The sequence below is a fragment of the Equus przewalskii genome, chromosome 6, assembly GCF_037783145.1.
Source record: "Equus przewalskii isolate Varuska chromosome 6, EquPr2, whole genome shotgun sequence".
NCBI lineage: Eukaryota > Metazoa > Chordata > Mammalia > Perissodactyla > Equidae > Equus > Equus przewalskii.
Window position 1 is genome coordinate 53,882,995 of NC_091836.1, and position 18,697 is coordinate 53,901,691.

The 18,697-nt window shown below is 37.1% G+C and overlaps 1 protein-coding gene across 10 annotated transcripts in view; it reads right to left on the reverse strand.

The window, feature by feature from the left end:
* DEUP1 (deuterosome assembly protein 1) overlaps positions 1 to 18,697 on the reverse strand; it is a 94,698-nt gene that overhangs the window by 38,836 nt on the left and 37,165 nt on the right. For 9 of the 10 annotated variants that reach the window (XM_070623903.1, XM_070623910.1, XM_070623902.1 and 6 more), the window contains 4 exons: positions 16,962 to 17,204; positions 9,166 to 9,311; positions 4,931 to 5,036; positions 37 to 234 (listed from right to left, as the gene is read on the reverse strand). In XM_070623903.1, the coding sequence (XP_070480004.1) occupies positions 37 to 234; positions 4,931 to 5,036; positions 9,166 to 9,311; positions 16,962 to 17,204 (693 nt within the window). The remainder of the gene's footprint in view (positions 1 to 36; positions 235 to 4,930; positions 5,037 to 9,165; positions 9,312 to 16,961; positions 17,205 to 18,697) is intronic. The other variant, XM_070623911.1, reaches the window with a different exon arrangement.

An 18,697-nucleotide genomic window follows, 5' to 3' on the forward strand; every position in this document is an offset into this window, starting at 1 on the left:
TGACCTGGACAGGTGCTGTGCTGCCCGCTTGCATACCTGTTGTTTTGCTAACATTTTTTCTTTTATTTCTAACTCCATTTTTAACTGTCTTTCCAGAAGGGCAGCTTTCTTCATGATAGTTGCTATAGTGATCTCCTTCTGATGAAGCTCCTCTGTTAGGTCGCAGATTTCATTCCTCATTCTTTCCTGCTCAGAGCCTTGGTACTCTTCCTCCTGATAGAGTTGGCTTCTTATCTGCAGAAGATACATTCCAGAAAATATTAATCCCTTTACTTATAAAGTAGCATAAACCTTTTATTGGCCATTTTCAGTCTTCCTATTCTTTGCCAGGTCCCACTTTATCCCTCCTTTTCTGATCAATGCTAAATTAAAAATAGATACTTAAAATAATGATTCATTCACTTTCTCCCTTCCAATTTCAAAATTTCGTTTCTCAGTTTTCTTTTCTTTCTTTTCTTTTTTTTTTTTTTTGAGGAAGATTAGCCCTGAGCTAACTACTGCCAATCCTCCTCTTTTTTCTGAGGAAGACTGGCCCTGAGCTAACATCCATGCCCATCTTCCTCTATTTATATGTGGGACGCCTACCACAGTATGGCTTGCCAAGTGGTGTCATGTCCGCAGCCGGGATCCGAACCGGTGAACCCCGGGCCGCCAAAGTGGAATGTGCATGCTTAACCACTGCACCATGGGACAGGCCCCTCACTTTTATTTTCTATTGTATGCAAATCAACACCTACTACCGATACTACTTTGGGGAAGGTGGAGAAAGTGTTATCAAGCACTTTCCCCCCAGCTTCATTGAGGTATAATTGGTATACAAAAAGTTGCACATAATTAATGTATACCATTTGGTGAGTTTGGACATACACTCATGTTACTATCACCACAGTCAAGGTAATAATCATACTCATTACCTCCCAAAGCTTCCTTGTGTCCCTTTGTTGTTTTTGTGAATTTTTTTTTTTGTGTGGTAAAAACACTTAACTTGAGATCTACCCTCTTAACAAATTTTTAAGTGCACAATACCTTACCATTAACTATAGGCATTGTGTTATACAGCAGATTCTGGAACTTACTCATCTTGTATAACTAACTTTATGCCCATACCCGTGGAACAACCACTCTAGAGTGGTGTGGTGGAAGACACTGGACCCACGACCCAGAGGTTGATGGACTAAACATTTTTTAGGGAGAAAAAATTGGATAAGAGAAGTTAAGCGACTTGCTCAAAGTCATAAAGCTATTAACTGGCAGAGCTAGAACTCCGGACTCTTGGCTTTAAATTCAGTGCTTTTTCTGACTAAATTGTGCTGTACTGTTTGTAACTGAGCACTATCTTTTTCAGAATCACGTTATAGCATTTCAAACTTAATGTGTCCATGAAAACACATCACTTCCTCCACTAGAGCACATGGAGTCCCATATCTCGACCTCGGCTAAACCTTCCATCTTAGGAACCTCGGGGTCACCTTGGACTCCTCCCCGCCCTCCTCCTCCCAAATCCAGTCAGGCAGCAAATTCCATCCCTTCTATTTCAACCTCTCTGTTCTCTATTCCTCCTATCACTGTCTTAGTCCAACCTCTTACATCTTCTAGAAATCATTCACAGTCTCTAATTCTTAAGGTTTGAAGATAAAGTACACAATCCCTGATCTCAAAAGAATCATAGTCCATCGGAGGAAACAGCAAAATACACAGTTAGAATGCAGTGTAGCCATCCAGATCAGCTGTATGGAGTGGAGGGGTGCTAAACCCAGCGTGGGCGTGGCAGGATAGGATTCCTAGAAGAGGGGACATCCGACCAAACATTGAAGGAAGGATGCAAGACAGACAGAAGATAGAGATGGGGAAGGGCTCCCAGGCAGAGAATGCAGTGAAGGCACCGGATCGAGAGAGAGAATGCACACTCAGTGAACCAAAGGGAGTTTGGAGTGGCTGGGACTTGGAGTGTTGGGAGAAATAAGCCTGGAGAGTTAGGTAGAGGCCATCCACAGATATTTATATGAATTTACCCCAGGACACTTACTTTTAAAATTGATTTTTTTTCATTTCATCTTTAAACATTTCAGGATATATCTCTAAAAGAACAGGGTGTGCTCTCTCTCTTTTTTTAAAACACAGCCAGAATACTATTATAATGTCTTAAATATATTAGCCACAATTCCTCAATATTATCCAATATCCAGGCAGTATCCAAATTTAAAATTGTATCATAAGTGTAATGAATGTTTTTTAAGTTCGTTTATTTGAATTGAAATCTAAATATGGTCCACACATTGACACTGGCTCAAATCTTTTTAAAGCCTCTCTTTTGTGTGTATTTGTGTGTGTTCTAAGTCCTCTGCATACATGATCTCATTTAATCCCCACAACCTCTCTCTATTTTGCACACTGGAAAATTAAGGTGCATAACTTTTCATAGTCATGTTCCTGGTGACAGGCAATCTGATTCCAGGACCTTACCCTTTGTGCTGTGCAACCTCTGTGAGCAGAGCCCTAGAAGGTGGCTCACACACTGGCAAGAGCTAGAGTGGGCTGACCTAACCGGGACACATCCATAAGGCTAATGGGATCTAGCCTCAGGCTCTATACCACCGACCCCTCATCTGATTCTATTCTTATTACTAACCTTTTTAGAATTTCAGAGCTGGACATGGTCTAACCCTATCATTTAACAGATGGGGAAAAAAAAGACTCACATGGAAGGGAAGGGAGTGGGCCTAAGTTATTCAGCTCCTGAGAGTAGGAGACTGGAGTGTGAATATCCTCACCCCGAGGGCAATATTACAGGGCTCCCTTCATCTCCAATCTTCTCTCTCCAATTATTTTCCTTACAATTTATTTGATGAAACAACAGTGTTGTTCTGAAGTTTGTCCCAGTTTTGGATTTTGCTGGTTGCATCCCTGTTGTGTAGTTAACATGTTCTTTTAAAATGGGACTTTTAAAATGTGAAAAAAATGAATACGCTATAATGAAAAAGGAATAAACTTATTATTTTCACAACATTTAGATATTAAAACAACATGCTATACTGCAAAGCTTCTTTCTAAATGAGATTAATTTACTCAGCTCTAAATGACTTTTGGCTTTATTAAAAATGTCAATTTTATCACAAAATAAATGACTAAAAATCATTCTATATTGAAAAAAAGAGAAAGAACTAAAACACTTGCAAGAGCCATAATACATGGCTCTTGTTGGTTTTATTGCAAGAGAATGAAAATACTCTCCACAAACACTTCCTGGAAGCTAGAGCTATTTATACACAATTCATGTTAGCTTTTCTGCATAGCAATGCATTATCTAGAGGTCTCCTAGAGCCTGTAATGAGATCTGTGCCTGTATTCTCTCCTTCCATATCAAAACTGTGCAAAATCAGTAGATTCCTTACATTACTCAAAGTTTTATTACTCTCTCTAAATTTATGAGGTTAAGAACAATGTAATTATACTTTAGGTGGCTCTAATGAACCTTTTATTGTAATGCTTTCACTGGGGACACCAGTAAGGAGCAGTCTTTTAAAGTTATATTTTTAAATATCAGTAAAATTAGTTTTGTGTGATTATGTGAAAAAGATAAGGAAAATGATCATTAATTCGTAACACCTTTTCTACACTTAATAGCTGCCTGACAATCAACTCTTTGGGAAACAGGATTTGTCTTTGACGTCACTGAATTTCCTACAGAAATAAGCAGAATAGCTATAGTCCTACTACATGCTCAATAAATGTTTGTGGAATTTATACAAATAACAGCTGAATTTATGACCCTGTACAATTATAGGAGACCTTAGCATTAATATTAATTAATTCATTCTCTAAATATTTTCACCTATTGTGTTCCAGGCCCTGTGCTGGGCACTAGATGATAATTCAAAGCCACACCCAGGTTCTTCCTCCTTTTAACAATTGTTTAGATTATATAGCATTGAATATTCTCTGAGATCCTGAAACCTAAAGACCAGAGATCTGGATAGAAGCCATGACAAACCCATGGAAAGAAAGCCATTCCTGGATTTTACTAGGGGGAAAGGAGAATATACTTTTTGTAGGAGAGTTGAGAATCACAAGGTCTTTAAAGGCAGTGCCCAGGTCTTACTCATCCTTGTACTCCTAGCTCCTGGCAGAGTACCTGGCATATGCTCGGTGCTCAGTGACAACATGTGGCGTAACCAATAACAACAGCAGCCAAGTTTACTAGGTGCTTCCTCTGAGCTAGGTAGGCCCTGTTCTATGCACTTGACATGCATTATCTTACAGATTTTAACTTAAAGGAAAAGTATGGACTCTGGAGCCAGATGGCCTGGATTCAAATCTGGCTGCTGCCACTTATTAGGTGTGTGATATTGGGGGAAATCATTAACTTCTCTGTGCCTTAGTTTAGTCAAATGTAAAAAGAGAATAATATTAGTACCTATTTCATAAAATGGTTGTAAGGAATAAATGAATTAGGATTAGTTAAGCCTTTACAACAGCTCCTGGCACATGCTAAGTGCTATTTAGGGAACAGCTACTATTAGCTCATTTAATCCTCATCACAACTTTATGATGTAGGTACTAATTATCTCATCCCCATCCTAGCAATAAGGACCCCCAACTTGCACAGGCAGCTTCCCCAAGCTTATGCACCTAACACATGGTTGAGTGCGTGAGTCTGTGTTCTCACACTGCTTGCTATAAGCTCCCTCTCACGGAGCCACAGGCCCTCCACAGCTCACAGGCAGTCTCCCAGTGGCAGAGCGAGGACCTAAGGTTTGTGTTTTTTATAGCATTGCACAGAAAAATGTTAGAATTAGCAGCTTTGCAAGTCATTTTATTAGGAGAAAATATAGAAGGAAAAAGAAGGGAGTGAGAAGGAAGATTATTTTCCCCCTTTGTATTCAAAGACTTCAGATCTACCTGGAAGAATGGAGCTCATTATATTCCATACCTTGTTCAATTCTTTTTCATGATTTGGTTGATCTGGGGTCAATGAAAACAGCTCTTTCCTTTTCCTTTCTGGTTCTTTAATAGAAGGTGAATAAGACAACTCAAGTCTACAAATTAAAATGAGTAAAAATTAAGCTTACCTTGATACATTGTTATGATTATATTGTTAATTTAGACCATTGTAGGCTGCAGAGACAGATTATTAGTTTGTTGGAAACATTTCTAGTTATAGAAATTGCAAGTTCTAATATATTCAGATCCCATAAGTATTTACATATTTAACTGAGTGCAAATGGTTTCAGCAAAAAAGAAAAAAAATAAAGTAGCAACTAATATGGAATTTCAATTATACATTAAAAATTGACAGAATATTGGGTTTGCGTATGTAGATAAGATTTTTGGATAAGAAGAAAAGGCTGTTTTTATCATAAGATAACTTGGGAACCCATTAAAAAAAGGAAATACACCTGACTTGCTTCTACATCCTGGAAGGGGAAATCCAAGGGGAGAAACTACTCCATAAAAGTGATCCAAAATGATTAAATCTGACAGTCCACCCAGAGAGAGCTCAAATACATTCTCTTGCTGCTCAATTTATAAAATGGAATTGCAACTACATGTGGACACTAGAGGGGAAAAGCAGAGACTAGTATAAAAAGTACAATTTCCACAGGAAGCATAAGCAGGTAATGTTCATTTCCACATCAGGGAAGTTGGAAAAATAAAGATAACCAGGCAAGCATGCTTTCTAATGCTGGACTAATCTGGGAGAGTCCAGCGTTTGGAGGAATGCACCCACCTGCGAGTACAATTTCAGATTTCCAAAGAAGTTTTTAAACGATTCCACAAATCAAAAACTTACACCATACAAACAAACAAAACAAAACAAAATCTGACTAATAATAGGGAAATAACTAATGTAAAGACTGAAAGTACAGGGATCTTTTAAAGGTAAAAATTGTGATATGGGGGCTGGCCCCGTGGCCGAGTGGTTAAGTTCTCGCGCTCCGCTGCAGGCGGCCCAGTGTTTCGTTGGTTCGAATCCTGGGCGCGGACATGGTACTGCTCATCAAACCACGCTGAGGCAGCATCCCACATGCCACAACTAGAAGGACCCACAACCAAGAATATACATCTATGTACCAGGGGTCTTTGGGGAGAAAAAGGAAAAAAATAAAAAATCTTAAAAAAAAAAAAAAATTGTGATATGCCTGAGGTACACATGTCTAGACTGGATTGCTTTTATCTGCTTATCGTGTATATATATATATATATATATATATATATATATATATATATGTTAACTGTAGAAAACAGAGTATATCAGAGTATATACTGCTTGAATGTTGTCATCCAGGAAAGACCATTGTTAGCATTTTTGTGTATATTGTCTTTTTTTCCTATGCATATGTGTATAAATACATTCATGTTTCCCATACAATTAGAATGTACTGTACACATTATTTTTCAGTCCCCTTTCATTTCCCAGTCAGTAGTATATTGTGAACATTTTATCCAATATTCTCTTAAAACATTATTTCAGGATCAGTATTACATTTTTCTTATTCGCTATGATTTGGAAGAGGTGAAAAATGAAATTTCCTATGTTTCAATTCTTCCTAATCAGTTTCAGGGAGTGGGACACTGAACTGAATGGTAAAAACCTCATGATAAACTTGTAAATTTCAGTGAGTGAATGGAACAAATGTCAAACTTCAATGTGGACAAGTTCAAAGAAGAAAACAATAATCATGCTAATATAAAATGCTAATATAAATATATAAAGGAATTATCATTTGTCATGTAGGAAAAGAATGTTGGAATTACTATTTTTTGCTGAGGAAGATTCACCCTGAGCTAACATCTGTTGCCAATCTTCCTTTTTTTGCTTGAGGAAGATTTTCCCTGAGCTAGTATCTGTAGCAATCCTCCTCTAGTTTATACATGGGTCACTGACACAGCACAGCCACTGATGAGTGGTGTAGGTCCGTGCCCAGGAACCAAACCCAGACGGCAAAGCAGAGCATGCTGAACTCAACCACTAGGCCATGGGGCTGGCCCCTGTTGGAATTATTTTTAATGACTCTCAGAACATATCAGCCCAAGGTGCTTCTGCAACTAAAAAAAGGAAAAAGCTAACAAAATCTTAGCATTATTGAGAAAGGTTCTGAAAATGAATAAAAACATTACATTCCTACTTCTATAAAACTGTCATGCATGTACACTTACTAGTTTGGGCTGCTTTACCTTAAAACAGCTGTAAAGAAGAAACAGAGTCCAAATAAAAGAAACTAAGCCAATAAAGAGGATAGAACCACATTCATATGAGAACAAACTGAAAGGATTAGAAACTTTCAATGGGAGGGGCTGGCCCTGGGCCGAGTGGTTAAACTTGCATGCTCCACTTCAGCAGCCCAGGGTCATGCTGGTTCTGATACTGGGTGCAGACCTAGTACCGCTCATCAAGCCACGCTAAGGTGGAGTCCCACATGGCTAGAAGTAGAAGGACCTACAACTAGAATATGCAACTATATACTTGGGGGATTTGGGGAGAACAAGAAAAAACAAAGGAGGAAGACTGGCAACAGATGTTAGCTCAAGGCCAATCTTTAAAAAAAAAAAGAAACTTTCAATGGGAAAGATGAAAGCTGAGAAATCTATGCCTAAAGTCTAAAATACAATGGCAGCTGTGAAAAGTTAAGTATCTATCTTTTCATCAAATTTCAGAATACTAGAACTGAGGAATACCCTCCAAATGAGAAAGGTGTAGTTTGGAGACCAAAATAAATACCAACTTAATAAGAGGATGGCAATCAGGCATAACAAAAGAGTTGTATTGGCCAAAGATACAAATAACAGCAAAATTTTGGATTAAATCACCTATTGAAGGAGAGTTGGCAATGTCTGGAATGCAGGATTGGCCTTGTGAGATAGCTCCATAGAAAGCACCTCCAATGCTCTTCACAAAACCAAAGCTATTACCAACTCACCACACTAGAAAAGTGCTTTGCATATAGTATATTTCCAGTTGACTTATTAATGATCGGTGACAATGATATATAGCTTGTACATGGAGCACTCAATAATGCTGACTGGAACCAGGGCCGGACCGGTGGCGCAGCAGTTAAGTTTGCATGTTCTGCTTCTCGGTGGCCCGGGGTTCACCAGTTCAGATCCCGGGTGTGGACATGGCACCACTTGGCAAAAGCCACGCTGTGGTAGGCATCCCATGTATAAAGTAGAGGAAGATTGGCATGGGTGTTAGCTCAGGGCCAGTCTTCAGCAAAAAGAGGGGGATTGGCAATAGTTAGCTCAGGGCTAATCTTCCTCAAAACAAAACAAAACAAAATGCTGACTGGCTAATAGGCATTCTACCATCCTTGGTGAGACACACAACAAGTCATTTTTAGGGACCTTAATTTCCCATTTGTTGTTAAGTGTAGACCTCAAAGAAATGCTAGCAGCTCCCACAACGTTGAAGAAATAATTATTGCCTTTAAAACAACGTAATCATCTTTCAATAAAATATCCCTCACCATTTGGCTATTCAGTTTTTAAAATCCTGCTATTGGTCTGGCATTAGCCTTCAGATTTGAAAAGGATTCAAGTTCTAATGAGAATTAGAACAGCAATGAATGTTTAGAACAGTCAAACTGTCTATTCACAAGCATAAACATTTAATAATCCTCAGCAGTTCCATTTCCTTTGTGGTTATGGAGTATGCAATATCTGTCTGATTGTCAAAGAGAAAAAAAAATCTGTTCTAACAAAACCCTTAATGGAATTGACAAGCTGGTGAGAGTGGAGGCCAAAATAAATACAATATTTACAAGTGAAAAAGTTAATAACAGGTTTACAGGCAATAAAAAGAAAAGCATTTGAAAAAATATGTAATAAATCTTATTTATCAACATATATAATTAAATACCAGCTCTAAACTATAATATTGTTTACAATATCCTGAAGAATGAAAGTTCTAAGAAAATTTCTGACCCAGTGTGTCACACAAGTATCCATGAATCAGAACAGGATATGATTTTCTAGGTAAGTAAAGATATTAATTTTGAAGAAAAATAATCACTAATTTTATTTTTAATACCTAACATTATCCAATAATTAACAGCATGTTAATAGGAAACAGACTTTTTATTCAGTTTCAAATATAAAACTTTAGAAAATATTCACACATCATAGTTTGAACAGTTTTTCTCAGGCTGCTGAATATAAAGAATATACCTTTTTTTATTTTCTTGAGCATTTTGGCACTCGCCTATTTTTAATAATTCTCTGTGCAACTGCAACCGCTCCATTTCTATAATTCTCAAGAGATCGTCACGTGACTGTAACTCATTTTTCACTTCTGAGAGTCCTGCTTCCATGGCCTAAATAGAAACATCAAACATTTGCAATCCTCACATGTAGATACCATGATGTATAATACATTTAAAAATATTTAACACCTATGAACCAGCCTAATTTCAAATGAACCGATATTTAGTCCTTTGCTGGCTCTGTCTTACAGAATTTCATTCCTTTATTCGTTTATTCAACAAATATTTACTGAGCTCTTATGATGAGCTCAGTCCTGAGGATACAGACACAGAATCTGTCCTCAGTGAACTTGCAGTCTAGTGAAAAAGACAAAGAATAATCAAATAATCACACAAATGTGGTCACACTAGGTACATTTGAAAGAGGGAAACGTGAGTAAAATATCAGTGCATCAAATTTGAATTAATGCAAATAATTTCCAATTTAAACAAGATAGCCAAGAAAAATCTAATTTCAATGTTGACCAACAAAGTGAAATAGAAACCATGGGTTATGGCTCCACTATTGCCCAAGAGGAGCCCTACTTTAGCTGGTAACTAGAAACACCAGCAATCCTGTGAGGCCAGAGTTTTATTTTGTTAATAGGATAGGCTTGAGCAAATTTAAAAGCTGTTGGGAAGGACCCAGTTAGGAGAAAGAAGGGCTAATAGTAATGGTGTCAGGTTCCTGAGAAGGTGGGTGGGGTGGGTCCCAAAGCACAAGTGGAAGAATTGCCTAAAGCAAAAGGGTCCCTCTGCTCTTGCAGCAGGAAAGAAGGAAGATGGAATGTAGACAAGCATATGCATTCGGATATCGGGAGATAAGACAGTGGCTATCTCTTGGCTTCTATCTTCCTTGTGAAGTAAAAAGGCAACATCACTGGAAGAAGAGGCCAAGGTGGGGGTATGGGAGTGATTTTTGAGAGTGGAGAGTTTAAGTAGCCTGCAATGGGGATGAGAGAGTTCGCTGATTGGAGCAACATGGTAGGATTCCTGGCAGTGTTGAATACTCATTTGACATTTGTGACCATGACCTGTTGAGTGATTTTCTCCAGCAGTACTTGGCTGTTCTCTGGAGAGAGCGATGGCAGAGTCCTTCCATATCATCAGGTCTCTCCTGCTCAGTTATACAGGGAAATTAATGGTTTTTAAGTATGCCTGCCCCAGGTCATCAAATCCACTGCCATTTCTATAGATGAGGCAATTGAGAGGCAGACTTGGTCCAAAGTTACACAGCTCATAAGTAGCAGATTATGGAACAGAAAAATCCAGATCTTTTGTCTACTAGTCCAGTTAGAACATTCAAGATGCAAAAATAATCTGTTTCACACAAAATCGTAAGTGAAACAGACCTGTAACTTATTGGTAAAGACAGGGTGGGGTATCCTAGAGGCAGGAGTTTCCTCTGCTACAAAAGGCTGTAGGAAACACTATAGATATTTTTAAAATATAATTTATTAAAAAATTCTTTATATATATCAATAACAGATTTATTCAAATATAATCCATATACCATAAAATTCACCCACTTAAAGTGTACAGTTCAGCGGATTTTAGTATATTTACAAAAGTGGTGCAAGTATCACCACTATCTAATTGCAGAACATTTTCATCACTCCCAACATAAACCCAATACCCATTAGCAGTCATTCCCTCCCCCAGCCCCTGGCAACCACTAACGTATATTCTGTCTCTATGGAATTGCCTCTTCTGGACATTTCACACTAATGGAATCATACAATGCGTGGCCTTTTGTGACTGGCTTCTTTCACTTAGCATAACGTTTTCAAGGTTCATCCATGTTGCAGCACGTGTCAGTACTCCATTCCTTTTTATTGATCAATACTATTTAACTGTATGGCTATACCACATTTTATTTATTTATTCATCAATTGATGGACATTTGGGTGTTTCTGCTTTTTGGCTATTATGAATAATTCTGCCATGAAAATTCATGTACAAGCTTTTATGTGGACATATGTTTTCTTATTAATTCTTATCCAAAAATTCACAAAGGCTAGAAATATAATTGTGTAGACAGTATAGGACATACGAGTTTCCAGATGAACTTTTTTTTACCAAAGCCTTAAATATATATTATTTTCCATGAGAACTAGAGACCTGGTTTCAGTGAAGGACCTAATTGCAACACTTTAGGCCCAGATGTTCCTGGCTGACTTGGAAATAAGTATAAAAATATATTCAAATAAGTGATTTAATAGACTTGTTTGAATAAAGATTTGTTTAGATAAAGTCCCTGTTTCAACCAGTGAGGATTTTTCAGATGAGGTTAAAATTTCAAAATAAACAAAAGAAATGTGAAACAATAGATTAGCAAGTAGAAAGACAAAGTAAGTTGATGCAAATGTCATCCATTACTTTGCCCAATTGAAGAAGGCACTATCTGGACTCCCTGCTTGGAAAGTTTGCCACCAGGGAGCAATCGAACACGAAGCTGCATGTAGAAAAGTGGGCCTGCCTTCACTTGGGGAAGGTGGGGGGCACAAAAGGGCTCTAACTCCAGGCCAATGAAATGTAGTGTCACCAAAGGCTAGAGTTAACTGAAATTCTGTAAAATATAATAATAATAGAGTCCATTTGTTTACTGTTATTAGAAAATAATACCTGTAAGAGTGACATTTGGAGATATCATTAAGGGGAAAAAAAAGTTTACTTGTGATCTAGCTATACAGGCAGAGGAATTTATGCTAAAATTGAAACTTTTTGTAATACACATCAATAATAATGATTTGACACATTTTTCTAACATGAATGAATATGCCAAATATTTTAATTATAGGGGCTGGCCCCGTGGCCGAGTGGTTGAGTTCGCGCGCTCCGCTGCAGGCGGCCCAGTGTTTCGTTTGTTCGAATCTTGGGCGCGGACATGGCACTGCTCATCAAACCACGCTGAGGCAGCGTCCCACATGCCACAACTAGAAGGACCCACAACGAAGAAAAATACAACTATGTACCAGGGGTCTTTGGGGAGAAAAAGGAAAAAAATAAAATCTTAAAAAATATATATATATTTTAATTATAATTCACAGGATTATGTAAATTGACTATAAAAGTACAAAAAAAGAGGCTTTGTTGATATTGATAAAGTGACAGTTGTTATTTAACTTCTGCAATATCTCTGAATTCAATGTTAATACTACTGAGCTGACACAAAAATTAGTGAATTTATTTAACTTACATGTAGCTTTAGAATTGGCAAGCTTTTGCATAAAAGTCAAATCAATTATTTGTCAATGAGGATGCAAATATTCAGGGAAACGATTCTTTGGTACTTGATCCAGTTATTGGAACACTTTCAAGTTTGTCTGGAACAACTTGGGCATATAAACCAACTTTTTTAACTGTAAATTTTACAAAATCTAAACACGGATCAGGGATTTCCAGTGACTACTTAGCATCGAGATGTTCTAAGTGTAAAATACGCATCAGACTTTGAAGACTTAGTATGAAAAGAAATGTAAAATATCTCATTAATAATTTTTTACATTGATTACATGTTGAAATGATAATAATTTGGATATATATTGTGTTGAATAAAATATATTACTATTATGTATTAATTTCACCCATTTCTTATTCTTTTAATGTGGCTATGGGAAAAATTTAAATCATATTTGTAGGTTGCATTATATTTCTATTGGACAGTGTTGCTCTAGTACCTTAATGACACATTAACAAGCAAACCAAAAAGGTCATTTTTTGGGCATAGATATTAGAAAAATGCAGAACAATTTATTTTTGTCATTAACCTCCAGTGAGAAATATCGCACATTTAAAACATATAAGTGTAGTGCAGCATAGTACATAAATATATGCAGTGGAATTAATATGTATACTGACACATTTCAAGGTTGTAGAAAGAAAGTGAGAGGATGTGATTCATGTGAAAATTCAGATGCATCTGGCACTAAACTGTGTTCTAAACTAAAGAGAATTTTATATATAATTAGTGACAGTAATTCAAACTGAAATGGTTGTCTTTTTAAATTCATGTGCAAGATGTGGAACACTGTCATATGATAGTTTTGCAAAAAAGAGAAGAGAAACTTCTTTCTGAGTACATGCACTGGTTACAATGATTATTTCCCTCTAATTATTCCCATTTGGTAAAATATAAATTTTGAATAAAACAAGTTTAAGGCCCATCTGTTTAGTTAGAAATTTGCCTAATGGTTTGAGAGAAGTAGTTATTTTAAAATTTCAAATCAGCTATCAAATAGTAAATAACTGATATCTTCTCATTTACTTTTGATTCTAAAGCAAAAGAATGAAACGTAAGTAGAATTTGGAAATAAAACAGAAAAGGCCAAAAAAAAGCATTATTTTCTGCTTGTTTTTCCCTAAATGAATCAAAAATAATTAAATGTTTTCTTGGAAGTAGAAATCTTATCCTTTAGACACCTTGAAGTTTTTGAAGCAAATTACCTCTCAAAAATCTTTTCATTAGAACTATAACATATTTTTGGTGTGTGTGTGAAACATACTTCAGAATAATTGATCTGTTTTTTAATACATGTGATTCCTTTGTAAAGTATAAAATGGAGATTCTTAGTTTAAATTTAATAATGTTCCTAGATTCAAGAATAATTAAATTATTTTTTTAAATGAACAAAAATTTGCAAAAATATCTGGTAAACTTACAGAAACTGGTGGATAAGTAAATGATAGTCATATTAAAATTTATCACTAACTATGGAAAACATTACAAAGTAGAGTTAGAGAATTAGTAGTGAAGAATATGAGAAAAATAACATTTCAAAATTTAAAGTAAGATTTCTCAACCTCAGCACTATTTGCATTTGGTCCGGATAATTCTTTGTAGTGGGGGTTGTCTGTGCATTGCAGGATGCTCAGCAGCATCCCTGGCCTCTACCCACTAGATGCCAATAGCACCCCTTTCCCCTGTTGTGACAACCAAAAACGTATCCAGGCATTGCCAAGTGTCACCTGGAGCAAAATCACCCAGTAGACAGCCACTGATTTAAAGGAAAGTCATAACTATTAGGCAATTAGTACTGTTATTTTATAACCTTTAGTATAAATATCAATAAAAATATTTCAAAATTATATTGACTTCTATGAATAGCTGGGCTTTTGTTAGTATATATTCAGGAACATTAATCAATTATCAAGTACATTAATATATGTATACATAAGGAAAAGTCACAGTGGGTAACTGGACTTTCCTTAGCGAGACAATCTATAGAGCCTTCTCAGGAGTGCAGGTAAGCCCCGGGAAGTTGGTAGAGATCTTGGGTGAGGAGATGAGTCATATCCTGTTGGACTTGGGGCAGGAGGGTAAATCAATTAAATGAAATTGTTACAAGATAGGGTGGCCTTGGTCATTAGGTGGTTCGAGTCCTTTAACTTCCTGCTACACGTTCAGACTCCCAGGTTGCACTTTGTCTCTTCTTGTCAATAGGAGTGTGTCAGTGTGATAAGCGTGGGAAGTACAGATTTACGGTATTTACCTGGAGAGAGGGTAGAGATAATAATCTGAACCCAGGATGTTAATTTACTAATGTTTCTCAATGTACACTCTTCCTCTATTTGCAATATTCCTTCTTTTAACAAGACTCTGCCACTTACTTCCTGGAAAAGTATAAAAGATAAAGTTCTAAGAAGGAGCAAGGTGGGGCTGGTCAAGGAAAGCATTACAGAGAAAGCCAGTCATGCTGCCAAGAGAGGAGAACAGAGGCTCTTTCTAGAAAAGGGTAAGAGTAGTGATTTCTATTCTACAAGTGAGCCAAGAACCAAAAACTGAACCTCAGCCTGTGAAAGAGGATGTTCTTACATGCTGTAATCAGTCCAAACAGAATTCTTTTGAGGGAGATTAAGAGGAACTGATGTTAGTGAAGAAGCTGGACCTCACTGAAGGGCAGAACCAGACTTCATAACTGGACTCGCTAAGGAAATATGTTTCAGGCAAACTAAAGAGAACAGAACAAAACAGGTCCGAGCAGAAAAGAGATTTCTAGAGACCAGAACCAAAAAGACCTCAAAAAGGGACAAAGAGAAGTCTTTAGTCTATGCAGGATAACCTGAAACCAGATGAGATTATTTTGGAAGTACCCAGAAAAATAACCTCCTTATTTATTGATTGTGATCCTGGTGTAGACTCCAGCAGTACAAAGACAGCTGCATGATGTAAGTGAAGCTGTCTTTAAATCAGGGCCAGATCGCTTCTCGGCCTTTTGGTTAAGATCAGGTGTAAATCAGGGCCAGAGACAGGACTGACGTCCCATACCCAGGGAGATGTGTGGGAAGCAGCCCCTGAGAGGGAGAGAATCCCATCAGGACCAGCAGTCGTGCAAATCTACCTCCAACAGGACTGGGTGGGCTGACTGGAAAGCTGAACACTCAACACCACCTGACACAACCTCTAGGGCAGATGAGTAAGGGCTAATCCCATTTATATTACAGCAAAGCCAGAGAAAACATCAGCAATACCTTTTTATTTCTAGCAAATGTATAGCTTCCTCAGTGTTTAGTATTTGTGGCTTAGCTTGGTTTGTTTGCTTACAGCTGATTTCTAATTTGTATTAGAATAAGATCCCCCTCCCCAAACAAAGCTAGAATTTGGGAGGGGGGGAGATGTACTTCTTTCAGAAATGCCACGCAGTAGGAGAAGCTGGGAGCTTTGTGTTCTGTCCTCTTGCAAACTGGGGGAAAGAGGAACAGAGAAGAGTATACGCTGGCCAAGAAAGAAGTTAAAGAACTAACCCCATACGATCCCATAGACAATGTGGCAGGATGGGAGAAGCAGGAGTTGGCGTAAGACTAGGAAATGACCCTGCGAGTTCAAGTGGCAGAAGATCCTGAGGTGGAAAACCTTAGAGGAGTTGCCCAGACAGTGACCTGAGAAAGACTACCTTAGCATGGGGAGGGAAAAGCGGGCAGCAAGAAATGGGCCAACTGACACAGAGGAATTGGTTGAAAGAAGCTGAATGTTTGGAGGTGGGACATGGGACCTAGAATGGGAGATAAAACTAAAGAATGTCTCAAGTAACTGGGATATCTGTGAATAAGAAATACATATTTAGTAAAGAAATTGGTAATGACCCATATTGATGAATGCTGTATAACCTTCTTAGTGGTTACAAAGAGCAGAGAGACCAAAAAAAAAAAGATTTTTGAAGTAAGAAAAAAATTACTGCTGGCAAAACCATGAATCACATCTGCTAATGTGGAAGTTACCGCCGCCCACCCCCCCAAAAAACAACACACACAAACCTCCAGGCCACTGCTTGGTAAATGATTATGAAAAGTTAAACAATGATAAGTCATAGGGATTGACCCCCATGCCTCTCACTAAGGTTATTAGACTGTTGATCGATCTCCAACCCAAGATTCCTGTGAGTCAAAGAGGCACAGGTTCAGAGAGAATGAATAGTGGGGACAGAGGGTGGTGTGTGGCTAAATGGTCATGTTTTCAGGCACAGACATCTGTAAGTTCCCGCTGTTATACTGCCCTGGTAATACATTATTATTATGCCACTGCAGAACCAAAGTGCACTTGAGTGGGGTAAAGTACCTAAGGGATTACTGGATTTACTCATTAAGTGAGAGTTACTTACTGAGAGGAAATACGAGCTGAATTTACACATGTAATGTAAAATTAGCTTTCTAATCCATATACATTTTGAGTCATCATTTATACAACTATGGGCAGTATCAATGGAAAAATAAATAAATCTTCACCTGGCACTGTCTTTGGTACATTTTCAGTTCTTGTAAGAGCTTCTGATTTTCATCTTGTAACTTATTCCTGCTTAATGCTATTTCACTCACAGCTGATTTTAATTTTTCGATAATGAACTCATCTCTTTCATTGGTTTCACAGCTGGGATCTGGCTCACACATCAACCGAGGAATTTCAGAGCTGCTGTCTTCTATGCACTGTTTTTTACCATTTAGCTGAGTTTGGTAACTTTGTGCCTGTTTCTGAGAAATATGAAAACTGTGTCAATTAAATGGAGACTATCATACAGGTCAAGAATGCTAGAAAAGAATTAGGAAGAACATCTTTAAATACCTTATGAGATAATGAAGCTTTGCCCTTTGTAATTCAGTCTTGTGTTTATTCTAAAACCTCAATTTCAGACAGCATAAAGAGAAAATATATTTGTAAAACCTCAGAGCAAAGATGTAGAGTAGGGTAGGGTTTGGGGTAGGGAATTCTTATTCAGCAAGGGAGACGATCTCAAAGATATAAAAAGGGGAAAATTATGGATTCAATTGCACAATTTTGAAAATGTCTCTATGACCAAAAATAAACAAAATAAGCAAAATAAAACAAAAACAACTGGATTATAGAAAACAGTTGTCAACACATATAACAAAGGTTAACAATTTCTGATGTACAGAAACTTCTATGCATCAAGAAGAAAAAGACAAGACAAAAGAAAAATGGGCAAAGTTTATGAACAGGCAGTTCGCAGAAAAGGAAATGAAAAAGGCTAAGAAGCATATGAAGAGATGCTCAACCTTATAAGCAGTCAGAGAAATGCAAAGCAAATGAGACTAATATGCTTTCAGACTATCAAGTTGGTAAACATCAAAAGATTGATAACATTGCTTGCTGGTGAGAGTATGTGTACTCCCATTGCCTGTTCATGAATTGTAAATTACAATAACCTTTTGGGAAGTAATCTGCTGGTATTTATTAAAAATTTGAATGGACAAACTCTTTGGCTCAACAACTATTTCTAGGATTTTTATCTAACAAAAGGAAAGTATTAGTATGTAAAGAAGTATATGCAAAGATACTTTTTACAATATTGTAATAGCAGAAAACAGGAAACAACCTGAATGTTCATCAATAAGGAATTGATTGAAAGAATTATGGCATATCTACTATATATTATTAAATATATGGTATACATACTATATACTATGAAATATTATGCAGAATTAAGTAGAATTTTATGCAGTGACTTGAAAGGATATCCATGGCTTATTAAGTAAAAAAGCAAATTTTTAAAAAGGAAAAATATTTAACTTTCACATAAATATATATTTACATGTTTGTACAAACAAAAGAAAAAGCATGTAAAGATAAACACCTAACCGTTAACAGTGTTTACATTAAATGGATAAGAATGGAGTAGGGGATGAGGCTATTAATTTCACATTAGATTATCTTGTACTGTTGAATTCAGGGAACAGGTATAACATATAATTTAAATAACTTAAAGAATGAAGAATAAGTCTATCAAACAAAAAATGTAGTTTCTTATCGAATTTAATAAAAACTCCACACTCCTTAGCCAAGCCTCTAAGGCTTATCACAATCTATATCCAACGCACCAGGCTTACCGCCCACTACCCCTCCCCACCTCCCACTTGGACTTCCAGCCAACTGGCCCATTTTCCATCCCAGAATTTGCCTTTTGCTCGCTTGCCTCAGTGATTTCCCTCATGTTATTTCCACCACT